The following is a 13,077-nucleotide window of genomic DNA, read 5'->3' on the forward strand; positions in this document are numbered from 1 at the left end:
TGACTTGCGTAACAAACTTGTGTTTGCCCGATTAAAGGCTTCGTTGCGTGTTAAATAAGACGTATATGTAACTCATTACATGATTATTAAACTAGATACTATCATTAGACGTATATTCAACTTCATCACGACTCATCGATTCGATATAACGCACAGTTTATCATTTAATTCGTATTAAAAATTCACCCCAAACCACTTTTAATTACAGATGTAACACAACGATATATCATGCATGCCTCTGTAAATTATTTACGATTTTACGAAATTTTTTATTTACGAAATTGCAATAATTATTAACAGACTGATTATATGAAGAAACAAAGCAGATAATCGACGACTATAAAAATTCTTAATATAAACATAATATTATTTCTTCTAAATAGAAAAAGAACACTTTTATGTATGATATACAAAAAAAAATATTTTTAGAAAAGAAATATTTTTATAAATAATTACACAAAATTATTTCTGTGTGGGCAGATTTGCAAAGTGAAAGTTAATCGCGTTGTAAGGGCCTTGTTGGCGGGATGGTGTAATTTACTCGTAATCACCAGGTCCATTTAAGAGAACCATAACAGGATTGCGGGGACAACAATAGGATTATGCAGTTATTTCTAAACGGATTCGCGTAATTTCGAGCGAAAGTGTCGGACGAAACCAAGTTCACCAGGGAGAAACAGGGTGGGGTGTGGAAAGTATGCGAGAATATCGGCTATTTCACGTTTGCGATGACGCAACGAGCCTAGTGCAAGCTGTCGCAATTGTTGCTCGCCAGCAATTATACGCAAAAGTTGCATACCTTCATTGCTATTTTCCTTTCGGCAATCCTGCTCCGCGAGTTTCTTTTCTTTCTTTCTTTAATGAGAAAGAATAGTAAAGAGATCATTACAATTATCATTTGTGTTATCTGTTAACTCAACAATTCGGTTATGTGATCATTTTATAGTTGCCTCCATCCTACATATTTATGTTTTTGCTTTTACAATTAATTATAGATGATAAAATTTTATTACTAAATCATTAGCAATCTCACAAAATATTATTGAAAGTATAAATGATGAAGTGTGATATATAGATTCATTTCTTGAAATATTAGCTTCTATCATTGAATCTGCTATTAAATCTGTTTACTTTTAAGAATAGTGATTTATATTTTATATTAAGTAAAAAAAACTATAAATGTAAGATAATTATCTATGTTAAATAGATAGGCCGAACAAATGTTTTGTTAAAGTATCTAAAAATTGGGTCAGATATTGAATCCAAAAATGCAAATGATAATTAAATTATAAGAAAGATATAATAGATGTAATATCGCAGAATCACCGTACATTTTTAATTTTTGCAAAGATAACAAGATTAACGATGAACAACTTTCTCTTATTTCCTCGTCATAATGAAATTATAGAAATCTTTCCCCTCTCTCTGTAATCATTTTTAATTTTCGAAAAGAAAATGTTATCTTATATCGTTCTCTCAACTATACTTAAATTCTTTTTTCTATTCGGGGGAAAAAGTTTAAAAAAATTTAGAAAGATTATCACCATGGAATACTTCTTTATAATAAATCTTGATAATAATATCTGTGTTTTTACGGAGGTAGAGGATTCTTTTTTTCAGCTATAAAGAAATTGGATATTTGTAGAATAGTTACAGTCATTTATTCGTTTTTCACATATAAAACGTATCAAGAGAAGAACGGCTCCTCCGATCTTTCGCAGGCTTCCGTTGCTCTTGCTACATCTTTTATTGCGCGAAACCATATGACATAATATAAAAATGACTCTCCCTAAAAGTCCATAATGAGTGTTTCCGTCCGTTCATTCGGAGTTATTAGATTACGTTTACTTTAATCTCTCTTTCTTTCTCTTTCGGTGCTCTACTTTTTATATTCGTAATCAATACATAATATTTGACATTATCCTGTCTGTTCTATAACTAAATATTTTCTCTATACATTCTCTATGATTTATTCCCTAAATTCCATGCGCTTTTTTACACTATATATTATTATTATTATTATTATTATTATTATTATTAGTTTATAATATAATCGTGCGATTCTCTAACGATATCAATCAATCTTATTTCATCTCCTCGCGATTACTTATTACACACATTACTTATTAAACATATTCACGGTACACCCGTATATTTATACATATTTAAAATTCACATAAAGAGATAAAAGATAGTTGAAAGACTATTTCTGCGGCAAGCAGAGGATAACAAACAAATATTTCATGCATTACTTCTTTTTTTTAATGGCAAATACGTTACAAGTAAGAAGAGAGGGTGTGCATCACAGCGGGGTCCGACCACGAACCAATCGTGAAAATTCGTATTGTTATTTTTGATGAAAAATATCACCTCAGCCAGAAATCGAACCTGGATCATCCCCTGCTTACGGACAGGTATCTTATTCTTTTGACTTATTAAGAACATATGGTGATATTCATCGCAATATCGGATGAATATCTATGCAATATATGTATATGTGTATAAATAACACTGTATTGTTTAACATGTTCGAACAACAATGTTAAACAATACAATGTCACACATATATATATACATTACGATATACATACATGTATATACATTCTCGAATCCTCACGATCGGTACTCCAGAGAGATGGTTACGTTTAAATAAAATTATGGAATAAAAATAGAAAAAAATATATGGAAAGGTAGCGGGTGGGAGTGATAAAAACATCCTCTCCCTTTCTCTCACCACAATCGTTCCGTGCGTTCTCTCTGTTACTCCCGCTTATCCCGCACTAACGAGGAAACTTTCGGAAGCCTCTTTGAATTCGCAAATTCCGGATTTGTCGTAGAATAGCTCGGAATAAAAGACCAGCTCTTTCATTCTTCGGCTGTTCCAGAAAAAGAAGAATAACTGCAGCTCATTAAAATCATTTCGTCTTCGAAATATCCGAATGTCTCCCCGTCTTCATCGTCCTCGCGCTTGTTCCTCTATGTTATAAGAATATCCTCTACTTAATAATACGGACATTAAAGAGAACGTCTTATATCTAAATAACATTCGGCAAAAATCTCTCTCTTTCTCTCTCTCTTCTGTCGCGGATAAAGGACTATGGCTGCGTGGCAACCGAGAGAGTGATCTCGATTTGATTTGGGATATATTAGAATGAAGATTATTCCATCACTTGCGATAGACGATGTAAAAAGAAACTCGGTTCGCCCGATCCAAGTCGCGAAATAGTGAATTTTTCTGCGAAATTACTTTTGCGAAAAGTTTTAAAAATAAAATCAATGTATCTCCAAACGATAAATTTCGAAAAAATTACGTTAATTTCAGAGTCCGTCAAATAATAGATATCCATTCGCACGCTATTACAAATACGAATCCAAGCTCAATTGTAATAGCATTTACGTTCTCGTAAAATATTATCGGCAGTAAACCGTTAAAGACTAAGGACGAATTTTAGATGTAAAATACTGCGACAGTATCACAAGTAAGAGGAGCGCGAAAGGCGTGGACGCGAATTTCTTCTGACGTTCGAGACGAGAAAAAAAAAAGAAAAGGAAAAGAAATATGATGCGAATACATAATCAGCATGCGCGGGCGAGAGAGAATTCGAGAATTCCTATGAAAAACGGAATTGTGAGCTGTGAAGGAACTGTAGCTCGCGAACTATGCTACTCGATAACTAGCTCTGCGCCCGAGACCAGGTCCGTCGCACAATCGCGCAAAATATATAAATCTCTTAATACAACGCTTAACTCGTAACAATTAATTCGATTGCAGTATAATAATCAAGGCCGTCGAAGCTGACAGTAGACGATTGCGATATCAAGCGAATCTTATCAAACATATAATTTCTCTTTTAATGCTATACACAATGATTCATTGTGATTTGTTTTTCCCGATGGCGTGTCGGTGTACTAATATAAATGTCACGTAACAAACTTTACATTAGAATTGTCCTCATGACCATCAGTCGAAAAGAATTGAGTTTTAAACAATTCCCTTTCTGTCAATTTCCATACAGCGAAGGAAACGCAGGCTCGATTAAACCTTACTCGATTTTGACTGATTCTCACGAGAACGGCATTAGAAATATAGATATATATGATAAAGCAGCTCTCTCTGTAGAAAGTTACTATCAGAAATCATCTATGTAACGAACGAAGCGTCGCGCGGCGATCGTTACTGGATGATTTAGCACTCCGCCGAAAACGAAGGAACTTAAAAATCAACTGTAATTAAACTTTCAACAGAGAAGCTAATTAATTTGCGTACACCTATTGTTGTTATGAGACTGCTGTAATAAGTAGCGACTTAAATCTACTTAAATGGACAAGCTCTCTTAAAAAATAAATGTAATCACTGTATAAAACTACAGTCTCAATCTTGCACATTCCTCGTCGTATTCACGAATGTGCACTCGATTCTTTTCGCTCCCAGCCAAATGTAACAATGTCTCGTTTAGATATTGTCATTCTTCGTTTTGATTATAATGCAATATTTCTTTTTTTCTTTTTATTCATTTGAAGACTAATAAAAATATAGATACGAAGTGTCCCGAGAGACTCCAACCTTAATCTTAAAAAATTCGCTCGCTGAAAAATCCGCCGGTCAAGATTTGTTAAAATTTAGGCCGGACGTTCCAGGGCACGTTGTACGTGAGCACAAATTCGCGTTTGTCATCGCTATTTTTAAAACGCACACGATTGATGTGTTAGGAACAAAAACGACACGTAGACGTTCCATCGCGTGGACACCGAAAACGACGTTACAATAATCTTAACAATCCAAACTGTGCTTCCAGTCTATACTCCCACAATGTATCCAGGTACATATTCGACGCAAATGATCTCTCATTAAAAAATACACAAGACACTATACAAAAGCCCGTGGTTTCAATCGAACATTCTTCCGTGTGTCAAACGTATGGCTCATAGGAACATCCAATCGTGGAGTGGTTGGTTCTCACGCACCGTGTACGATTATCGCGTGCGCGTTTCATCTTCACGTGCGTCAACCGTGATTTTTATGCGTTTTGGAGGCCTGCCGCGCTTTTGTTTAGTCGCGATATTCACAACTCGGTTGACAACCGGCTTTCGTTTCGTGGTTCTGCGAGCACCGCCCGTGCTACGAACTGTCCTGACTGTATTGATTTCGCGCGAGTTTACATCGATGTTCCTTCCACTTTCAGTAGCCTTCCTCAAACGTCTGGTACGACCGGCGATTCGTTCCATTTCGTCGAACTGTGCCTGCAGACGACGCGCCAACTCGAAGTCCTCCCGCTCCTGCAGCAGCAATCGCTCGATCCGTTGTTGCTCCTCGATCACCTCCTCGTCCGAGAACTCGACGGCGTTGCGCTTATTTTCCGGAACGCATTCCTCCGTCTCATCGCAAGATTCTGGCGGCGAATCATAATTAAACTTGTTGTTGTTCCTGTTACGCGCATCATCCGATTCGCCTGTCGTGGAAGACGTTTTCATCAAATTTCGCGCAGACTTCCTCAGACCAGACGCAGGATCTGTCGACAGCTCGTTCTTTTCCAATTCGTCTGAATTATTATTCTGAAAACCTCTGCTTGTTTTCCGCCGCTTCGTTTTCTTCGTCGGATCTTTGTCAACTTTCGTATTCTCTTGAGACATCGAGAATGAAGCCTGGTCCACTACGGGACCCTTGTCTGTTCTCTCAGGTAACGCTTTTCTCTTCGTTGCTGCTCTGCTTCTTTTAGACGTATTGGATTCCATTCCTGTCTTCTTCTCCGCGTTTTCTTTTCTCCTTTTAATCCGCTCCGCTATGTTTTCGACGGCTACGTCATCATAGCCGTTCCGTTCATCAGTTTGTGGACTTGTTTTATCGAATGACAAGTTGGAATCTATCGGGTCATCATCTTCTTCGTCTGTCACGTTCACAGATCTGGTCTCCTTCCTGTTGTTCCGCAGATTTCTGTGCCGTTTAGATTTCACTATCATACCGTTCCGTGGATTTGTCCTCCAGGATTTGCGTGTCTTCCTCGTGTCCACTTCATCGTCCAACGATAACTTTTTGCTCACTTTAGTGCCATTGATTATCTTACTCTCATTCTTCGTATAATTCTTGTTACTATCGAACGATGATTCGGGTATAAAATCCAATCGACGAATAGCGTCATTCTGAACCTTTGTCGTCGGCTTACTCGAAATTGTTTGAGGTTGAACGAGTGACGTAGATGGTTTTGGTTGATCAATCGGTGGTCCCATATCCCTCAGATTCTGCGCAGCATGCTTTTCCTTTGCGTCCTGTCTTATTTTACCTATAACGATATCTTATAATTAAATAAGAGAAATGTGTTCACATCTTTATATGATTTTAATCATCTAATCGGTAGATATAGATTATAGATTTAGACTACTAATAATATTTATATACAAATATTCATAATTTACCTCTGAACGCGCTCCAAGAACATCCAATAATACGTTTCATGTGCGTCGGCGACGGAGGTTTTGGCACCGCGTTCGATATTTTCTTTAAAATAGGGATCACCCTAATCAATTTTGGATCTATTTGTTTTCCATCTGCAAATATAAAAACGTAGATCAGCTTTTATTAAATTTTTTTGTACAAATAATTATAACATCAAGTTCCCCCTTTCTTTCTTTCTTTCTTTCTTCCCTTATTTCTCTTCTCTTTCTCTCTTTTTCTACTATACATATATATATATGTATACCTGAAGAAATTTTCAACTTCGTTCTCGGCACTGTCTTGATCGGCTTAAAATGATGAATTTCTTGATTTATACTGTCATGACTGCCAGAACTCTCGGCGCTTCCTATCCTTTCGTCATCATCGGCTAGCGTCATGCACACCTCCACTCCTAGACTCTTCTTCTTACTGTTCACTACGTCGCTCGGTATTCGCAATTCTTCTTTTGTCTCCGTCGCGTAAGCTCTGGACGTAGAACATCCAGGATCCGTGGAATAACTTGAAGTGCATGGTTGAATAAACTTGGATACTTGATGTTTCAACGCTTTCGTTACAGCGTTGTAAATGGGCATTTGCTTTTGACAACAATGCACAGCCGAATTTTTATGCATGCCAGACGCATTCATCTCGCCAGAATACATTTCTATCTTTGACAACAATGCCATATTCATCTGTCTCGGTTTTGAGTTGTCCCTGACAGATTCAGGAAGACCCACATGCCTGCCTTCCAAGCGTGCAGGTTCGTTTTGTGACGTTTCAGGAGTATTTACAAGTACATTCGCATAGTTGAACTTGGAATCGTTGAAAGGATAACTAGATATTGATGGGCCTAAGCATTCATTGTAACACTTTGCAACCTCCTTTTGTCTCGCCATGGCCTGCTGTTTTGCCAGAGTCTTGGCTAATAGTTGATCCTTTGCCAATTGTGCTAACAACATCTGCTGCTCTTCAGCCTGAATCTTCTGAATTAGAACCTCGCTGGCCATTTGTTCAGCTTGTCGCTGGCGACGCATTTCTTCCTCGGCCATTTGAAGTTGAGCCTCGTATTCCCTGTGTATCTCTCCAGCTGCGCTGAGTATTCTATTCGCTGCATAATCTAAATAAAAGGTATTTGTTCATATTTTGCAAAAAAAAAAAAAAAAACAATGAAGTTTAACACACATATAATTTAATTACAATCATTTTAGTCATCAATAAACCGTAAAGTTTAAAAAAACAAACATAATTAATGTTTCTTAAACAGAAAATCGCCTTAAAGAAAAAAAGGACATGACAATGCTACAAAGTAAAGAAATGACAATGCCAGCAGTACCAAAGTTACATAATCCACAGTAGCATCTGTCTATTAGAAATCAATAAGATATTATCTAAGGAGGAAATTATTTTTTTCAAAGTTAAAAAATAAAACCCACACCCAATGGCGAGGATTAGGTGCCTTCAACCTATCCTTCAGGTCATGTAACATACAAGTCCCCTCACTACTAGCCCTCTGACAAGTAAACACGATCGCTTAGGTTATGTCACATTTGTTTATTGCTCGCACAAATGTGTTTGTACGCGCGCGCGCACACGCTCACATATGTGCATCGCATGTGTGTATCCACATGTACGTATACATATAGATGTATGCATGTGCGTCACTCACCAGCGTCCAAGCCGAGGTCCCCCTCCTCGCCATTGTACTTATTCTCGACCTCTTTCGGAAACTTGGACCTGATCAGCTCCCAGAGGCCGTGGTTCACCAGGGTCTCCGATTTGGTGGCGTTGCGCAGCCAGGAACCGACCCGGATTCGGCAGAGCGGACAGCTCAGGCTATTGTGCTCGAACGTACCCCGCAGGCAGCGCAGGCAGAGGTTATGTGTGCACGGCAGCGTCACTGGCTCGATCAGGATGCCGCGGCACACCGGGCACGTCAGGTCGCGCAGATGCACGTCCGCGGCGGTCCGCGACACCGAGAGATCCAGCAACTTCGACGTACGTTTCAAATACATTTTTCCATATCTCCACGATCACGGCTATACGACGGCCAACCGCTGGCTCGCACTGCGCCTTGCGCCTCGACTACGCCAACGCCCGCTGTCGAGGATGTCTCGCAATGGTCACCGGGGATCCCCGGGTCGATGGGACATCGCTCCTTTTTACCCATCATCGATAAGTTTCAGAAATTTGCTCGAAATGTTTTTTGTTAAGTTTTTTATCACATTTTATGAAGACATTTATACTATAAAATATTAGATACTTTCATAAGATACAATATAAATTTTATTTAATTAACAAAAGTATTATTTAACAAGATAGCCAAGTAGGTTTTCGTATAATCATTACGCCTCATTTTTTTGAAAAAGAAACAAGTCGTAAAGTTGATTAGGCTATTAAATTCATATTGCACATCTAACAATTAAAAATGGAAGTTCGAAAGCATAATTTGCAGAAACAACAGTGGAAATATTTATAAGAAATGCTCGTAAACATTTGCCTGTTCCTTTTTCCTCTTTCTGCAATTTTCTTTTCCTTGGAATAGTAATTTTAATCAAATATAATCATTCACGACACAGTGTAATAATGAAACCGTTTTTTTTTTCTTGATATATATATATATATGTATTAAAAAATCATAAAACTTATACTTAAGTTAACACTTAGTGTAACAATATTGTAAAAGGATATGTATATTTCTGCATGGTATGAGTTTCGCAACACATTAATGTCCAGAGTATTATTTCGTGCATTATATCTATGTATTTTTTTTTCCCTTGTAACTTAATACTAAAATAATATATATAAGTTTGTCTCTATCCTGTGAATATTCTATTCCAAGGATAATCCACAAAGTAACAAGCAAAACCGATCCAAGTTTATCGTCTGACTGGCAAGTTTCCTCAATTTCTTTCTCCATCTCAATCAGCAAGAGATTGGAAGTGAGAATGAGAAACTTGGATGAGCCTTCTTAATTGCTTAGTTCTAAAAGTTCAGTGAAAGAAAGCGGTGCGCAGAGAAATTACATAAACGATTTTAGATAACAGGGATAAAAATCGTATAAATTTTTCTTATCTCGATCATTATAAATAACACGCGTTTGCGTATTTAGAAAAATATACGCAACGCGCATAAAAGGACAACGTATCAAAGTGCACATTAACATTCTGTCATCCTGTACGAATGCCACATTTGTGCAGGCATCTATACAATTTATATGAAAGCGAGAAAACGGTGAAAAATAAGAAAACTTATCTGTGATTAAAAATAGGATAGCAAATATCGCGCGCCTATCTCTTTTTTAAAATCCGTGTCTTTCATCTCTATTCATCTATCGAATACAAAATCATTGCATTGAGCATTGAGCCAAACACTTCGACGTTCTGTACCTCGAGTCTATAATGTTATAGTATGGAAGCTTGGTTTTTATATTAAGAAAAAACGCTTTTGTACACCTTAACCGAACATTCCAACGTGTTCGTAATATGCAGGCAAATAAAATTGAAAATTCAATCAGCCTTGAGAAGGTGATTTCTTCAATTTATTGAGTGTCTATTTTGCTTTAGCTGAGGGACGATTTCTTAGATTTTTCTTTGTCGCTTGGTCTACCTCCGGAAGATCATCATCTTCTGATAGGGCGGATTTCTTGCCTGCTGACGAATATAAAAAATATGCATATATTTCGATCAAATAAATCTTATCATAATAAAAGAAAAGATAAAATAAATGATAACAAAATATATAATAATGAACAAAACCGTCCTCACCATCTCGCTTTCTCAACTTCTGTTTCGGTTTTGTCTTTACGACAACGGGTGTGGCGTTCTCGCGCGCGCGCTTAATCTGCTTCGCGATGAAGAAATATAGGAGGTAGCCTTGGAAGAGCGAGATAATAGTTACAGCCAAGAACTGCACAGTAGGAATATTAAAGTTGCCGGTAGCATAGTCGAACTTGTACTCCTGGTTCCTCAAACCATATAGGAACACTACAAACGTGAATGCGAGGGTCGCGACACGCGCGAATGCATAAACCGAATTGGCAACCAGGAATGATACTGTAGCAAACATTAAATAAATATATTAATTCAGAGTTACGGTACGCAAATGCGATAGTAGTTTAATTATCAAGATAACTTACATTTCGTTCTCTTTTCTTTTTGACTAATGAAATGAACCAATCTGGCTGAATGTAGCAAGGCATCTCCCAGATAATGGAGAGTTAACAGGATTACAGCGAATTGTTGGAAGCTGTAAAGGAAAAATATTACAAATTAACGAAAGAACAAAAATATATATAATATAAATATCTATATATTATTATTATTATTATATTACTTGAATAAATAAGCTGCTAATGTGAAGATTAAACCAATGGTTGCATGAAGGACGCGTTGCAAAATATCTTCTTTCTTAACTCGTTGAAAATAAAGCTCGGGGTAACAATGTAACCAATAAGCAAGTTGACCAATAAAAAATAGTTTTAGGGAGGCAGTCATTGGCGCCGGATAATCTTCCCATAATGTCCATATATTCAGAAGTATGTTCTCCCTGAGAGAAAAAGAAATGTACTTATTTACACCGTCAATATTTGTTTTCCCTATTTATTATTTCTTTCAGTAAATATAAAATCTAAAAGCTTGAGAATTATAAAGATAAATATCGCCTTTCTAAGACTGTATATCCCTGTTCTAAGACTAGTGTTACCTAATTATAATATCAATGGCCCATATTACAGATGATAAATAAAACACTATCAATTGGCTGGACTCATTAAATTTAGAAAGTTTCACTTTGCTGAGATGAAGCCGCTTGGAAATTTTCTGCGGATAAAAGCAAATTTATCAGTGAAAGCTTAAATATACATTTTTAAGGTCCATACAATAAGGAATAAAGAATAAAGAATTAAATACAAAGAATTATTCACATATTGAAATTTAACTCTATATTTTAATTTCTTGTTTCTTATTCCTTTCATTATATTTTCATAATCAATAGATATACTCACATCAAATATATATTCCTGTAGCACAGCATGCATTATAATAGTGATCAAGAAGTAAAAGAAAACTGCACATGCATCCTTCCATCCTGTAGTATATTTTATCACTGCTGTTGGATCCTCCGTAGTGTTGGTTACATTGTAGTGAATAGCAATGAACATATAGGCCCATGGCGAAGTGACCTAATAAAGAGAATAATCTTATTAGAAACTATGTTAAATTATTAAGAAATAAACAAGTAATATACAACTATAAAAATATGGCTAAATATTGGGATATAATAAACCTGAATATTTCAATACTTTTTTCTTTTTGTATTTTTTTCTTTTCTTGTGATGATATATGGTCATTTTTTTGTTAATTCACATACGATTTAGCAAAATCAAATTATCATTTTAAAACTCTTGATTATTATCTGTCATTTTAGTTGCTGCTTAAGTTTTATCATTTATATATCATTAACATAAAAAAATAATTATATATCATATATCATAGACTTAATAAAAATAGCAATTACACAAACATTGTAAATTTATGTTAAATAACTAACACATATAAAACATCTGTCAGTATATTCATGCCCATAACAGGAGCTTAGTAGTATAAAATACATATTCATGGACGTGACAAATCAAGAGGCACATGTGTGTCAAAATCTGTCAACAACCTGTAACATATGGTCATTCTATTTCTCGAACGTTCCTGAATTTCCAGACAACGCGACTATCTATAAATCAGTAACGAGAAACCTCTCGGGGAGGAGAAACCCTTCGCGAACGCAACCCTCCCGCTCTCGTTCCCTCCTCGTACGTGAGCAAAATCCTAACGTCGGGACGAAACGCCGGATGGCGAAACTGGCCATATTATGGTGTGGACGCACCGACCTGCACCATCAAGCCGATCACGAAGACCATAGCCACGCAGGAGATGATGTCCGCGTGGTTCTGTATGACGAACTCATGGCTGAATATCGGCGGATTCTTGCTCGAGCTCTTGCGTCCCTTCACCGTGACCATCTTGACACCGGAGGCGTGTGTTCACTGCGCGGCGGACGCGGCACGACGGACGGACGGGCCACGGCGTTTCCACCGCGCAGAGACGTCATGCGTGTCTGGCACGTCGCTACGTCACACCAGACACCACCACGCGGCGGCCAACGCCGAGCAATGTGGCGCTTGATCTTTTAACCCGTTGGCACCGTGCGGGTCAAAGCGGTTGCTCCGCACTCGCGTCTTCGAAAAACACCCTCTTCCATTCACAGCTGGATCGGAAAAATTCGCGCTCGTTGAGAAACGCGCGAGCGAGACGATGGCGAAGAATGCGGGGGGGGGTGGGGGGTGGTAGAAAATGTGAGATAATTAGCGATTTAGAGGATACCTCGATTTGGACACTCGCTTGACTTGTAACGCGACGTACCCAGCGCATTTCTGGATTGAAATTAAAAGGTCGGACACGATGAGAGGAATAAATATAAAATATAGAGAAAGGGAGAGAAAGAAGTATAAGTAGACAGGATTTTAGACGATTTCTTTTTATTTCTAAAATTTATGTTATATTCTGTTTTGTAAAAAGGCATTAAGTCAATATTTGAATCTATATCGAAGTCTGATGAATAAATAACGAAAGAAAAAAAAGTTTCCTAAACATAGA

The 13,077-nt window shown here is 37.2% G+C and overlaps 2 protein-coding genes across 5 annotated transcripts; both read right to left on the reverse strand.

Moving 5' to 3' along the window:
- Window positions 1-1,638: 1,638 nt before the first annotated feature.
- LOC105425919 (uncharacterized) lies at window positions 1,639-8,500 on the reverse strand. 2 transcript variants are annotated; one of them, XM_011636928.3, is made up of 4 exons: window positions 8,097-8,500; window positions 6,696-7,547; window positions 6,412-6,543; window positions 1,639-6,278 (listed from the first exon to the last, which is right to left on the reverse strand). In XM_011636928.3, exons 1-4 carry the CDS (start codon window positions 8,440-8,442, stop codon window positions 4,975-4,977), a joined length of 2,634 nt encoding a protein of 877 aa, XP_011635230.2. In that variant the 5' UTR covers window positions 8,443-8,500; the 3' UTR covers window positions 1,639-4,974. The 2 variants fall into 2 exon arrangements, with proteins under 2 accessions (XP_011635230.2, XP_088928723.1); XM_089072597.1 differs by lacking the exon at window positions 8,097-8,500 and adding an exon at window positions 7,864-8,044.
- Window positions 8,501-8,690: 190 nt separating this feature from the next.
- Window positions 8,691-12,623, reverse strand: TRAM (translocating chain-associated membrane protein 1). 3 transcript variants are annotated; one of them, XM_011636925.3, is made up of 7 exons: window positions 12,312-12,623; window positions 11,433-11,609; window positions 11,132-11,247; window positions 10,763-10,975; window positions 10,566-10,675; window positions 10,195-10,482; window positions 8,691-10,080 (listed from the first exon to the last, which is right to left on the reverse strand). In XM_011636925.3, the coding sequence occupies exons 1-7, from the start codon at window positions 12,441-12,443 to the stop codon at window positions 9,980-9,982; spliced, it is 1,137 nt and encodes a 378-aa protein (XP_011635227.2). In that variant the 5' UTR covers window positions 12,444-12,623; the 3' UTR covers window positions 8,691-9,979. The 3 variants fall into 3 exon arrangements, with proteins under 3 accessions (XP_011635227.2, XP_011635228.2, XP_011635229.2); XM_011636926.3 differs by having other exon boundaries at window positions 8,691-10,077; window positions 12,312-12,619; XM_011636927.3 differs by having other exon boundaries at window positions 12,308-12,446.
- Between the last annotated feature and the right edge of the window lie 454 nt (window positions 12,624-13,077).

Source organism: Pogonomyrmex barbatus, unplaced genomic scaffold (genome assembly GCF_055798465.1).
Source record: "Pogonomyrmex barbatus isolate J1 unplaced genomic scaffold, ASM5579846v1 scaffold13, whole genome shotgun sequence".
NCBI lineage: Eukaryota > Metazoa > Arthropoda > Insecta > Hymenoptera > Formicidae > Pogonomyrmex > Pogonomyrmex barbatus.